The 14,731-nt window shown below is 44.5% G+C and overlaps 1 protein-coding gene across 4 annotated transcripts in view; it reads left to right on the top strand.

Moving 5' to 3' along the window:
- The first annotated feature begins 367 nt into the window (after positions 1-367).
- MPZL1 (myelin protein zero like 1) overlaps positions 368-14,731 on the top strand; it is a 30,966-nt gene continuing 16,602 nt past the window's right edge. For 3 of the 4 annotated variants that reach the window (XM_056499986.1, XM_056499967.1, XM_056499977.1), the window contains exons 1-2: positions 368-478; positions 13,701-13,861. In XM_056499986.1, the coding sequence (XP_056355961.1) occupies positions 403-478; positions 13,701-13,861 (237 nt within the window). In that variant the 5' untranslated portion in view covers positions 368-402. Of the gene's footprint in view, positions 479-13,525; positions 13,862-14,731 lie in introns of those variants that run through there. The other variant, XM_056499958.1, reaches the window with a different exon arrangement.

Here is a 14,731-nt window from a genome sequence, read left to right as displayed (position 1 = left end):
GATGTCTCAGCGCTTTTCCAGCCCCATTGACTCGGCATTGATTCTGTGATTCGGCGATTCTGTGACGCCCGGCACGCACCGGCCGGGAGCGGCCCCGCAGCGCCCGCGCCCCCCGCAGCACCGCCGGCCGGCCGCGGGGCGGCGCCAGCGAGGCTCCCGGCTGAGGGGCGGGACAGCGCGTTCCCTGCGCCCATAGGTCACCGGGACTTGATTGATGGCTGCCTTGTCCAATCGCCGTAGAACAGCGGGGCGGGGAGCGGGCGGGGCCGGCCGGGCGCGGGGGGTGTGTGTGACTGACAGCGGCAGCAGCCAATGGGCGGGCGCGGCAGGGGGCGGGGGGCGGGCCCGCGGGGCCGGGGGCGGACAATGAGGGCGCCGCGGGGAGGCGGCGGCGGTCGGAAGATGGCGGCGGGCGGAGGCAGCGCGGGGCGGCCCTGTGCGGCATGGCTGCTGATCGCCGCCGCCGCCCTCACCGCCGGTGAGTCAGGGACCGAGGGAGCGCCGGCCGCCGCTGCCCGGGACGGAGGGCGGTTCCGCCGCTCCCGGGGCTTAGGGCGGTTCCGCGGGCAGGGCACGGCTCTGCCGCTCGCTGCCCACCCGGTTGGGAGCCGGGCTGGCGGCGGCCGAGGACCTCCGTCCTCAGCGGGGAAAGGCTCGGTGCGCCGGGAACAAAGCCCCCGGGAGCCGGCGTGGGCAGGGCAGGGGGTGCCGCGGTGCCAGGGCAGCGCGGGTTCCACAGAATCCATTCGCTTGGAAAAGATCCCCGGGATCATGGAGCCCGCCCTGGGAGCCAGCAGCTCCGCGGCTCTTCGCTTTGCTGGGAGAGCCGCGGGGTGACCGGGGAATGGGGACGCTGGGGTTGTGGTGAATGACTTGATTCGGTCAGTGGGGAAGTATTTGGGTGGAGGGGGAATTATGCCAGCCAGATGATGCGTTTCTGACTCGTAGAGGTGTAGAGTAAGGGCAGAACCGCGGAACGGGTCGGGTTGGAAGGGACCTCGGTGGGGTCATCTGGTCCAGCCTCCCTGCTCGGGCAGGGTCATCCCGGAGCACATGGCACAGGATCGTGTCCAGATGGTTCTGGAATATTTCCAGTGAGGAGTACAATGCTACGGAGCGGTAGGAATGGCAGGAGTGATGCTTAACTCCTCTGTGGCTTATGTTCTCTGGGGTAGAGGGTTCCACACATCACTTGGACTCGAAAAGTTACACATATTTCCCCCACCAGCTCACTGTGTGTAGTTGCTGGGCATGGACAGTGAGGGAGTATCCAGTATGTATACACCCCAAATATCCAGTGATGGATATTTGCAGTTGGCACTACTTGCTTAGTGGGTAAAACTTTGTGAAGTACTTCAGTAGGAGACATTAAGAAGCCTGGTCCCTCCTCAGTTCATACGTCTGGAGAGCTGTGTAAAACTGTAAGTCGGTCTGGGAAGAGATTTATTAAGAAACTGTGTTGAGTGGTAAGGAACTTAAAATTTACTTAATAGAATTTTAAAGTGGCTTGGGTTGGAACAAATCTTAAAGATAATCTTGTTCCAATCGCACTGCCATGGGCAGGGACATCTTCCACTAGACCAGGTTGCAAGAGCCCCATCCAGCCTGACCTTGAACACTTCCAGGGATGGAGCATCCACAACTTCCCTGGTCAACCTGTTCCAGTGCTTCCCTACCCTTACAGCGCAGAACTTCCTCCTAATATCCAATTCCTGTTATTATTCCTCTTCCTAAATCTATTCCCAAAGAGCATTGTTTGCAATGGTTTAAGATGACTGCATTTTGCAATAAAGAAGTAGAGATTGCTAAGGTTTTCTGTGTGTCTTCAGAAACAGACTTTGTATTTAGGATGAAGTAGGTAGATGTGAAATATGCATATATTACAGTAAAGCTGAGATCTTTGGAAGTACATATGTGGGCAAAAGAAGAAGGAAGCATATTTCCCCTGACCACAACAAAAGGTACAACTACAGTAATGCTGTGGGTAGGTGGGGGTAGTAGATCATTGTAGAAAGTCTGAATTTATTCCTGTGTTGGCTTCTTCTCTCTTTGCACATCCTTAATCCTTCTGTCTGCTGTGAAAAGCAAGGTTTACATCTCTGCATGGGAATAAGTGATCAGAGTGCAGGCTCTTCACCTCTTTTGCATACCCAAAGGAGTTTGGTGATGGGAAGGAAGAGATGACCTTCCCCTGAGTTTGGGGTGCTGCGGAGTCTTGGATAATCGGTGCTGTGCATTTCTTCTTGCCCATGTTGTTCAGGCTCCTGGTGTTTTTTCAAGGACCCTCTTCCCATTTCCTTTCCTCATGCTGGATTTTCCCCTCCTGAGAGGTTGGGAAATCAAAACCTGCCTTTTTTGGCAAGGGTAGGTGTGGTGGTTGCAGAGGGCTGTAGCTGCTGCCTCGCTCAGCTGTGGCTGTGGCTGGGTGATGTGCTGCACACGTGGCTGCCTGCTCTTCTGCCTCTTCATATGCTCCATGGCAGGTCTGCTCCTGTGGCCAATAACCTGCAGAAATAAGACAGAAATATTGCTCAGGGTGTTGTGCTGTGCAGGACCCATGAAACACTACAGCCTGCTCTGCCAAGCCTGGTTGCTTCACAGCTAGGCACAGATAACACGGTTCCAGGCTTATTTTCACATGTGCCCCTGTATCTGTGGGTTAGGAGTTCATCTTGCTTCTTTATGCTCAGTCATCTGAAAACCCTGTTGCTTCATTTACTTGTAAGAATGAAGGATCATTGTCAGATATGCTGTCTGTGATTCTGGGGACATTTTGTAGCATAAGTAGTTAATCTAGGTATAATCTCTTCTGTGCATGAGTGAGCTGGAACAACCAGCCAAGAATATAAAGAAAACAAATTATTTTGCAATTGTGCATTTGTAAGCCATGTAATTATGACTTAAAGTGGTATCCTGCTTGTGTTTGACATGAAGGTGGTGCCTGATTACTCCTGATAGTCTCAAAAAATGTCTGGATATTACTGGAAAGAATAACGATGTGGTTTTTTTATTATTCTTTTTGATGCCAACAAAGCTTGATCTTTTTTGAAATTTATTTTCTCCTACTATCCCTTTTATACACACACAAGTGCACGTGGGCACATACACATAGGTCACTAACAAGCAGCTATTGAGATTTTAAATAGCTCAAGTGCCTGTTAACTGCTTTGAGCTCACCAGCCCATTTCAGTTGCTGCTTGAAATGTTTCCTGAAAATAACAGTGTAAGTCAGGGTTGCAATGCTCACTTCGTGCTTGTGCCAGGTTTAGTCAGAATTCCTGGAGTCACCCCCGTCAGAAGCTGTTAGTCCTTTTAAGCTCAACACTCTGATGCTGCAGGTGGGAAAACTGTCTTGCCTGCACTGCTCAGTGGGTTCTGCGAAGGCAAAATCTGCATAAACTCTCAGCTCACCTTGCTTGCAGCAGCAGCAAGTTCTTGAATATATTGAAAGTCTGGACCTTAATGTTTTGGTGATAAAATGAGGTAAAATGGCCAGATGCTTCTTGGCGCCAGCCATTCAACAGTCTCAGTCTCTTACAATTACTTGTATAAGTAATAGCATGTATGGCTGTGTTGCTTGTTATTTGAATCAAAATTGATTGTGTTAAACAGCAATTTCAGTGCCTGTCTGTGGGCCCATCTTGTCCTGAGTAGTGCTGGATATCCTGTGTCCCATACAGAATTGAGATGGAAGACCAAAAAAGTGAAACCTAGTATTGTGAGGCAGATGTCTTGTACTGTTTGTCTTGAAAGATTTTAGTCTGAGTAGTTTCTAAAGGCTTTTTGTTTTTCTGGGGTAGTGCCATGTAGATCATCATCAGGTCATCTATCCAAACTTTATTATTAGCACCTGTAGTGGGAGTTCTCCAAGTGTGGTAAGATGTGATGTGGCCTGATCATCTATGGCATACATTGCCCTTTCTACCACCGGCATGTAATTAACAAAATAAACAGCCTTGTATGCAAGAAAATACATTTTTTTAAACTATTGAATGCTAACTCAGGATATCCTAGGAATACATCAAAAAGCTGGAAGCTTTCTGTGTGTGAAAGCATTTACATCCTTATGGCATATATCCTTTTGTCTTTTTTTTTTTTTTTTTTTTTTTTTCTGTTGTGTGTGGTTTGTTTGACTGTATTACTTTAGTGGTCTGGGTTAGTGGAACCCCACAGGAAGTGATTAGGGCAATGGAGAGGTTGTGAATATCTCGTGTGAGAGATGGCTGTGCCAGGAGAGGCCAAGAAGTTCTGAACTGGTTTTACTGCCAGCAAAGAAACTTGGGGAACTCTAGCTGCAATGATTCACTGTTATCTCTGTCAGCAGTCATGTGGAAAAGCAAGTGTTTACTCAGATTAGGGTTTAGCAGTGAATAGTACTCATAGCACAGAAGATGTGGTAATGCATCCTAAGGCAGGGTTAACATCAGTATTTTTTGCTGAGGAGGTTGAAAGAAAGAAAGTTTTTCTTCTCAAATTGTTAATGGGCCTTGCTGTTACTTGTCCTGAATAAGCTTTAAAAAAAAAAAAAATTGAAAATGTTTATATGAAATAAATGTGTTGGTACTCATCTGCAACAGAGTTAATTTTCCTCCTAGCTTGGATGGTGCTAAGTTTTGGACTTGTGGTGAAAAGAGCCTCGATAACAATGTTTTGCACTGGTTACTTGTTTTGCATTGCCTTGCACACCCCAAGGCATTTTCTGTTTGTTACCCTTCCCTGACAGCAGCTGGGCTGGGGGTGCATGAGTAGTTGGGAGGGCACCACAGAAGTCATGGTCAGCAATAAAAGCTGGGAAAAGAAGGAAGGAGGGGGCTGCTTGAAATTACAACATTTGTGTTCCAAGTCACTGTTACGTCTGACAGAGCCCTGCTTTGGAGATGGTGAGCACACTGCTGATGGAAGCAGTGGGTGATGGCTTGTGTTTCCCTATTGGACTGTTTTAATCTCAACCCTTGGGTTTTTTCACTTTCACACTTCCAGTTCTCTCCCTGTTTGCACCGAGGGGGTGTGCAGGGCTGAGCTGCCTGCTGGGGTTAGCCCACAGTCCTTGTACATTGTTCCTTTTGGCTGCTGTGCCTTTCAGCTCCCGCATTTTCATGTATCTGTTGAGTTGGCACTTTCCACTCGGTGCTGCTGCTGCTAGGTTTTGGCTTAAAAGGAAAACTGGAAGGCTGTGGTTGTTCTTGTGAACTCTCTTTCCTCCCACCCTGCAGAAAAAGATGCTTTGTGTTACATTTACTGATACTTTATGCACATTGTGTTAAGGGGAATGAAGGGAACTTGCCCTGAAACATTGATTATACCCTACCTTCAGTGTTTCAAATCAGATTGAGATTCTGAACTTTAAGGGAAGGTTAAGCTCTGGGCAGTGTAGCAGTTGTCAGTGGTTGGTGGCACTTCCATCATGAGATGGAGGTAAATCAGGGCAGGTCATCTCCAAGTGGGTGAAGTGGCCATTGCTGGAGGCGTTCAGAGTTGGCTGCAAGCCACCTGTTATTCAGTAACTTGTTTTTTGTAATATGTGCAAGTGAAAGGTGGTGAACAGGTCTCCCTTGTGGTAATAAATTCCATAAAGCTGTATATGCAGCAGGAGTTTTGAAATCTGACTGGTTTCTATGGCTTGAAGTGTTCAGATCAAAGTTTTGCAGGATCTCCCTTGATGGAAGGCGCTGCTCCAATCCAAGGGATGGCTCTGGAAATCACCACATGTGTAAACTGGGAAAGTGATGCAGTATGCTACAAGGAAGGCCATAAATTATTCACAAAAGAAGTGTTCCTGAGAAAAACCAGATGAATCAGCTCCTACTTGGTGCTTCCTAACCCTCCTCACTTGTACAAAGCAGTATACAGCGGACTGGGCTAGGGTGTTGGTCTGGTTTGAAAGAAAACAATGGTGAAAGGGCTGTTTTGAACACAGACTAGCTCCTGATCATATTCATCTTGTTCTGAGAGTGCATGTGAGCTATTTAAATTGGCACCACCACTGACAAATTCTTGTGGAACAATGCTTTGAAATATTTAGCATGGGCTTTTCCTTTTGGTTTTGTGGTTGTGCTGCTGCAGGTTATAGCTGGTTACGAGTTTGCTCAGCAATTCAGTTAGCAAGAAAGTGTGAGATTGCTGCTAGCTTGGTGCCAGAGCTGGCTGCAGGTGTTCAGCAGTCCATAGATCAGTAAGGAATCTGGTCCTCCAAGGGCTTTGGATGTGCTTGAAGTGCTGAAGTAGGTCTCTAGTCACACCAGAACAGATTGGCTGCATGCATACCCTGTTAGCTGAGGAGGGTAATCACTTGGATGATGTAATTTCATCTATCTTCTTGCTCTTGTTAAGTGGTAGGATTGTTTTTAACAGGTTTTAATCGAGTCTCTCTGTATACAGGAAAAAGTCTTGTGCTCACCTTTCAGGCTGGTGGCAGTACCAATACTTGGTAAGAGATGGACATGATTCTGATTCAGGAATGATGACAGGTGGGAGTAGCTGTTCATGGAATGCTAATAATACCTTGGATGGTTCAAAGTGCAGCTTTTGCAGATGTTTTTGGTGTGTACAGACTGAGTTGGTTGGAGCTTTGTGGATTGATTACTGTAAAAGGGTCACAAAAATGGCTGCTTCCTGCGTAGGCTTTGCACTTTATCTGCTCATGAAATTTATGTATCCAAATCCTAAATTCTACTGCCTAGTTTGTTTTGGAAATTGGTAGCTCCCGTACTGCTAATGATACATTTTGTCAAAAAGATGCTGCATGCCATCAACAGTTGGCAACATGCTTGGTATTTTTAACATAGCTTCACTTGTGATAGTACTAATAACCAAAAAAAGAAAAAAGCCTGGAGGGAAGCTTTTGTTCCAGCCAGAAATATGTCAATCTCCACTGTCCACTCCATGGGTTTGGGTTTTGCTGTTGTTTGGTTTTGGTTTTTTTTGTCTACAACTTCTGATCCTTAGTAGTTTCATTTCCTTAGTAGTTGTGACAGTTTTAGTGGATTGCTATAGCAATTTTGGGAAATGCTTGTGATGGTGGGATGCTTTTTTTATTCTTTCTGCCATGTGTTGAGATGTCTACCCAGCTTCTCTTAGATCTTTAGATAAGTAAGCTTCATTCCCTATTTGTGGGAAAAACCTGGTATATTTCAAGGAGACTTTTCTGTCTTTTCTGCCTTTCTGTATTTTCAGTTCTCATTTTCTGATGTCTTTCCTTGTGCCCAGAAAATAATGTGCTGTGTTTGTTAGTGACTCTGGTTTTTTTTTTTTTTTTTTTTTTTTTTTTGCAAGATTAGAGGTAAAACAGCTGCCATCAACTGTTCCAGTTACCCTTTGCACTTTGAACTGCTTTACTTAACTTGCCTTCTTTGGGTTCTCTGCTCTTTTGGTTTGGCTTTGTCAACAAGAGCTGTTTACTTGGGTTTGAACACTTGTGAATTTACTTGGGCATGGGAGGAAAACCACTTCAGGGCTGTTGAGCAGAAAAATGTGATGTGTGGTTTGGAAAGTACCTGAGCTGCTGATTGGTGTCCCAACCTGCAGCATAAGCAGGGAAGTGTTGCTTTGTGATCCCAAGGGAAAAGTACTGGAAGTAACCAGAAGTTACTTGCCTCAAGACTAAATATCTGCCCAAACCTGACATATGACTGATGCTGAAACAGGAGCATGAAAGCTACACTGCTTATTTGTTCGTAGTTCTCAGCACCTTTACAAGCATCTCTGTTTTATGAGATGAGAGAATTGAGACAGTGATATAGCAAGAAATTATTTCCTCAGGACTGAACAAGAAATCTGTGGTGTGTCAGGGGAGCTCAGGCATTTTTTGCTGTTTTTCATGCTCGTTCTTCATTTCTGGTAAAGCATGGCTTTGAAAGTAAATCTGAGCATAGGTTCTTTTGCTGCTCCTTGCCAGAACAATGAGCAGTTCTGCATCATATGGAGGAGAAAACACCAAGAAACTGATCCTGCCATGTGGGAGGAGAAGTTTGGTGTCTCTGGAGACTTGTGTTTAAGTCCTGTCAGAGAAGGTGCATGGAGGACTGAGATACATGGATGTTGCTGTCTGCTTTAACAGCTTAGCCACAGCCTGCTCAGGACTTCTCAATGACACTGCTTTCCTTTCACTTGGAGTGACAAGATGCTATTTTTTCCCTTATTGTTGAGTCAGGCAGAGCTTGGCTGAATGTGGAAAGAGGCCAGGAGAAAGTGAATGTTGCAGATGCTTGTCTGTGCTTGGGGGATGAAGGTTTCCAGCAGCATGGTGACAGGAGGTGGTAGGTGTTCATGGGCTGGGTGTCACAGCTGTGCTTTCTGATTCCTGGAGCTGCAGGGTGCTGCAGGACTGGCTGTGTTCCTGGAGACAGGAAGCACTCTTTCCTCCAGCAGCCTGGGTTACTTGGCAAGATTGGCAACCTGGGGAGGTGCTGTGGCAGCAGCTAAAAGCTGTTCTGGTGAATTGGCATTTGAGAGTAAAATTAAACTCTTCTGTCCTCCTTTGAGGCTATGGAATTTAGTTTTTGCTGCTTTGAAACTTCGATGTCAAGGTTGGTTGGTGTGACTCTTGTCTGGTCATCATTTCTGTAGCTGGTGTTGCTCTGTGTCCTGTGTAAATGTGTGCAGTGCAGATGTCAAGGTCATGGTGACAGAGGGCTGCAGGGACAGCAGGAGGAGGGGGGACACATGTGGCTCCTCAATACTTGTGTGTTGTTGTCCCTATGAAGTACACCATGGTTTGCTCCATGGAACTGCTGACGTCGGTTCTACTTTTCTGTTAAGGCTAAATGATGTGAAAGAATTCTTTGTGTGGAAATTCTGTCCAGCATCTGGGTGCTTTAACAGATCTCATGCAGTTCCAGAGGAGTGATTTTGGCATGTCTACTGTCTATTAAGGCAGGAAAACTATGGTTTCTCCACCAGGTATTTTATCCACAGTGAATAAATGGTCTGGGGGGACATTAGTGCTTGTAGTTGAACTTGGGGACTGTAACTTTGTTCTGGTTTTCTGGGATGTTTTGTAGGGGTCTGGCTGCTATTGTTTCATGCTGGTTCTACAGGGTAATGGTTTGTGGGAGAAAGAGCTAAGTGCCATGAAACTAGTTGAGAATGCTCTCAACAGGAGATGTTTCACAATACACTTGACATTGAGTAAGAGTAGTTGTTAGTGAAAGCACCGATTCTCAAGTGTATATTGTTTTTGTGACTTAAGACCTTTAGCCAGTAGAAAAAAAACACATCCTCCTTTTTGATGAAACTCCTGGGCTACTGGGGACACCAGAGTGAAGATACTGAAATGCTGAATTTTCTGTTATTTTGTCAAGACCTTTCATCCATAAGTGACTTCATTTATAAATTGAACACATGGCTGTGTTACCAGGTGTCCTTTAGGATAAGCAAAGCAAGTTGTATTAATAAACTGATGATTAGCCATTTTCAGAGGAGGGGAGTAACGCTCATTCTGGTGTAGAATGGGAACTGTAGCAGCCATAAGCATCCAGTATTTAGTAATCTGGTGAAAGTTTCCATGTGGGCCTGTGTTTATGTTGGTGGAAATAAGATGCCTGTGATTACAGTGTTAGCTGTTTGCATTCTTGGTTTGTTAAGTCTCCTAGTGATCAAATTGAGTTGCATCCAGGGGAATTGAGTTTATTTTGGTGTGTTCAGAGTATTAATTAACAGAATGTTTTCATTGGATCCAAGATCTCAGTAGAAACAGTGGTCTGCAAAGAAATTTTAATCATCTGTGTGTTAATTGCTGTAAAACTTTGGTGCAGAGAAGGATTTCTCTGTGATATGCTACCAAACCAAATGGTAAACCATATTTCTGCATAAAAAATGTAGAATAAAAACAGTTCTTGTCCAAGATATTTTTTAAAAAATCACTGTGAGGCAAGTATAAGCAACCAGGGGGTACATGTAAAAGTAGGAAAAGATGACTTCAGTTTTAAAAGGCGTTGATCTCCAAGCACTGGCAGCTTAGGCTGGATTCATACAGATGCAGTTACCACATACTTTGGAGGGCTCAGAGGAAGTGAAAGGATTTTGCAATTTTTGAGCAGATCCTCCCAAGCCTGAGGGACAGCATTTAGGGGGAAGTGCTACAGTTAGGATTTGAAAAGTTTTGTACAAGACCAATGCTATAACATGGTTGGGGACAAGAGTCTCTTCATACTGAAACAGGGGATGGGTGCTTGGTGTAATTTCCACTTCATGGAAGGAAGCAGTGATCTTTCATACATGATGTCCCCCTCTTTTTAGTGTCACTCTTGGAGCAGCTTGGTTACTGATCTGTTACTGTCTGTCTGTCCAGAGCAAAAAGGACATCACAATAGTGAAGGCCGAGGTACAAACTGGAGGTTTTAGTCTGGTGTCAGCTGAGCAGGTGACTGGAAACTCTGAGAGACTCTGTCCTGACCTGGAAAGAGTTCAAAGTCAGAGGAGCTGCACAGGTGTTGAGTTGGAGAGACACATGGCAGGCCCATGATGGTAAAAGCAGTTGTGGAGGGCTCTGAGCTCTGCTTTAGTCCCACTTAGTGTGAGCTGACGACTTAGCATTGACAAACATGTCAGACTGAGGCTGTTCTTTGAACATAAGGAGACAGATCCTAAGCAGAGACACAGATCTGAGTTGTCAGTGCAGTGATGGGAGCTTGAACTTGTTTTGCAGATGAGATCTCTGAGGTGAGATACCAAGGAAAGAGATACCTGAGAATAGAGAGAGTGTTGATGAAGAATGAAGATTAGTCAGTAAGGTTAAACAGTTAGTAAGAATATGAGTGTCTTGTCCTATTTCAAGAGCAAGAGGATTGTCTGGAAAGGAAGATGTGGATGGAGAGTTTTCACTGCAGTGTGGGAGTTGAAAATGGAGCTGAAGTTATTGTAGTTGGAGTAATGGCTCGAACAACACTAGAGATTTAAAAGAAATGTTAGAAGAGACACAGGTGGATTTTTTTCAAATTATTTTGATGACAGGTGAGAAAAATAGAACCATTTTTCTGCTGAAAAGAAAAAAAGCTGCTGAAGACTAGATGAGATGTTCAGAAGGAAATACTGGGGCAGTTGAGCAGGGTGATGGGATCAAGGAGGATGCATGGGAGAAGAGCAAATATTTATTTTTGCCCTATATACCTTGCAGACCTTCCCTTCCTAAAGCACTCTTCTTTCTCAGACAGTTTCCTCTGATAATTTTTTCCTCTTGAGAGCAACTAAGGCTGAGTAAGCTTGAGGGATAGAGCAGTGTGTAAGTGTGACTGAAATATGACTCAAAATTAAGCTTTCTCCAACTGGAATATTTAATAGGTGGAGGAGATGGAAGGTGGATGCAATCCTGGTAAATGTGGAAGAGGAGGAAAAGAGCTAGAGCTGGAGATGATCCATGTGGATTTTATTATGACTGAGGAGGCCAAAGAGTTCAAGGTAGTGGGAAAAGCCACCATGTTAGTAAAAGTATGGGATTAGAGGGCTGAAGGTGAACAACTGGCAAATCTTGTGGTGTTTCTGCCAGTCAGGTTATGATTTAAGGAGCCTGTGTCTTATGCTGTAAGGCACCAGAAGCAGGAAAAATATTTTCAAAGCAGTGAAAGAGGCAGAGGGGAGAAGATCAGCAAAGAACATGAAATGGAGCCAACAATAGGACAGATGAAAATTAAACTTGATAGAACATCTGTACAGGATGACATAGTTCCTTCCTTCGCAGACTAGGGAAGAAGCGGGGAGAAGTTCCTTTTTTTTTTTTTTTTTTTTTCCCCTTCACTACAGTTCTAGTGAGTTAGAACAGTGACTTCTTTACATTAGGCAGATGTGTGCTACCCACTGCCTCTGTGTGGCAAGGAGTTCTCTGTACCATGTACAAGCAGACAATGTCTGTGCAGACTCTTTTCTTCCTACACGAATACTGAGGGCATCTTGCTTATTTTATGCTTGAAAGGGAGGTTTGTTCTGTGGTTTGGACTTCATACAATGGATTTTATTTTATTTTTCTTTTCTACACCATTAGCTGGGAAAAATACATAAAGCACAGCAGCTCTCAGTTCATTTAATTTGATTGCTAGAAGTCTTTGTATGTTCCAAATAAATATTTGGTAGTTTTTTTACAAAAGAATATTTTTTGGCTCATAGTCAGAGTACAAGAGAAAGGAAGCTCTGATAGAACCTCATGATGAAAATTCACCACCCCTACTCGCCATTCCCTTGGGTTACTTTTTCTCTTGGAAGTGAGACCAGTAATGACAGGAGAATCTCAGGTATCAAGAGAGAATCTGATGGGACTGAGGAGTTAGTGAATTTTGGAAGTGAACAGTGTGGACTCTGAACAGCAGAATTAGTGAATGGTGGTTTCTTCTGGTTTTGGTTATTGCAATTACTGTGATGTGCTCAATTCTCCCAGCCCTCCTTGCATGCTCATTCTCTCAGATGTTTGCTGTCCAGCTTCTGAAAGCTGCTGAGCTGGTTGCTCTCACTGACTAAAAACTCAAACCTCATGATTTAAGGGCTAACGTAGGTGTTTTGTTTTTTTTCCTCCTTTTTATTTAAACAGTCTTTGACTTGTATCTTTCTGTTTGGTTTGCCTACTTCAGCTAGTTTATTTCAAGCTGAGAAACAAATCAGCTGAGGTACTGATAGAGCAGGAAGATTTGTTCTCCTGTTCTAACAAAGGAATTTAAGGTACCAGAGCCTAGAATCCTATGAACAGAAGTAGATTGCTGTTACCATCTCTGTGCTGAAATTCATGGTTTAATAAAAATCAAAACTTATATTTGAGGTATCAGGAGCACGTTACACATGCACCCACTCACGCTGACTTGACAAGATTTTTGCTTTCACATGGATGTGACATGAGCCCTGGCAGACATTCTGTTGTGATGTCACAAGATCATGCTTTTTGTACTTAACCCTGAATGAATGTAGAGATGTATCTCCTTAAATCTGGATAGGGATAGTGCATTGGCAGTTTAGAAGGTGCCAGGTAAAGAATGTCTTGAACACATTTTCTGAATCATGATGAATTTTACTCACCTTTAGGAAAACTACCAGAACAAGCACAATATTAACCTTGATTACTTTAAATTTGGAGGGTGGTTGTGGTTGACTTGCTGTTTTGACTATGTATAAGGTAGAAAAAAAATTAAACTATTCTCATGTTTCTAAGCTATAACCAAGTGATTATTTGTGAGGCCTTGCACATACAGACCTTGGAACATGGCAGAGAGCAGGAGTAGATGGCGTAGCTGGGAGTGAGAGAAGTTTGCTCCTCAGCTTTCTGGAGCTGAGCTTTTGTTTTACATACAGCTAGGAAAAACTGAAGATCTGAAACCAGATGTGTGCCAGAGAGGAAACTGAGTAATAGCTGGGCCAGGTTGTTAGTTCCTCTGATGAGGCTTAATTATTACAATGCCTGCTGTCAGCTGTTACGAAAAAGTTTTAAACTCATCCTTTGCACCATAGAATTGACTTCCACAAAGTGTTGTAGAGGAAACATCTGTGAGTGGAAAACATCCTGTCACAGATAATGCAAGGAAGGAGAAGTGAATATATACTTGGCCTGCTCTATGCTTGTTTGATTGCAGGTAAAATGCAATGTCTGTGCAATCATTCCAAGCTGGAGTTACTGATGCCTCGTCTCTTCTGCCCTTCTAGGCAGTGTGATGTAAACTTTCTGATTCTCAAAGCAGCACTGATGTGTCTTGTTCTCCTCTTTTCTTCTCTTTTCCTTTCCCATGCAGTCCAAGTATCAGCAGTAGAGGTCCACACCCCGGAGGAGATGTTTGTGGAGAACGGGACGGACGCGAAGCTGCCGTGCACGTTCACGTCCGTAGAAGTGATCAGCAGTGCAGCATCTGTCTCCTGGAGCTTTCAACCAGAGGGAGCAGCCACTCGTATCTCAGTAAGCAGTGGCTGCAGGGGAACAGACCTGGGAGGGGAGGCTGGGATGGTTGGTTCTAAGGAGCAAGCAAATATGGATTGGACCCTCCTTCATTGCCTTATCTCCATCACTGTGATTTTAGGGGGCTTTTTAAGAGCTGTAGGAAAATCCTGCAGTCTGCTAGATCTTTGCCAAGACTGGAGTGTGCAGTGACCACAAAATATTAGTTACTCTGTTAGTCTTAGGAGAGGGCTTTTGGTATGGAAGCTGTATGTATGAAGTAGATGAGCATCTAGAAGCCTTGTAAATCCTCTATCCTTTTGCATTTGACTGAATATAGCAGTCAAAGAATTTGAATTACCACTGTAATTGCAGTGTTACATTGTGTATTGTGCATGTTGTTTATTTTGCTTGTGTACTGTATAGCCTCTCTTTGAAAGGGTTTGAAGTAAGACCAGTCTTCCAGGTTTCAGAACAGAATTGAATAGCTCAGATCAGTAAGCAGTTACATCCTCATATTATTGTTATTTGACAAGTGGAAAATCAAGCTAGCAAGGAACTTAAGCAAATAATATTTGTCATTGCTCAGTTCCTGTACATTGGGCCCAAGTGGGCTCAGATCCTTTGGGTGTAAATCTTCTAAGAAATGGCTTTGGTAGGTTGATAGCTCTCTTCCTCCTCTTCTTTCTCAGACACTGCTGCTGCTTTCTTGTTCCTTGTCCTGAGTCAGAATTTAGAGGAAGCAGAACAAGGAACTCTGGGACAGCTTTGAAGTTGTGGGGACAGTAGGTTGCTCAGCCTGTTTGTGTTTGTCTCCTTCCCTCTGCTGCAGACATGAGCTTGTTTAGGCTCTAGGAGCTCTTCAATGCTCAGAGCAGAGATGTTCAAAAC

Source organism: Oenanthe melanoleuca, chromosome 1 (assembly GCF_029582105.1).
Source record: "Oenanthe melanoleuca isolate GR-GAL-2019-014 chromosome 1, OMel1.0, whole genome shotgun sequence".
Classification (NCBI taxonomy): domain Eukaryota; kingdom Metazoa; phylum Chordata; class Aves; order Passeriformes; family Muscicapidae; genus Oenanthe; species Oenanthe melanoleuca.
The sequence above is the reverse complement of the archived record's forward strand: the minus strand, read 5'-3'. Positions and strand labels throughout refer to the sequence as shown.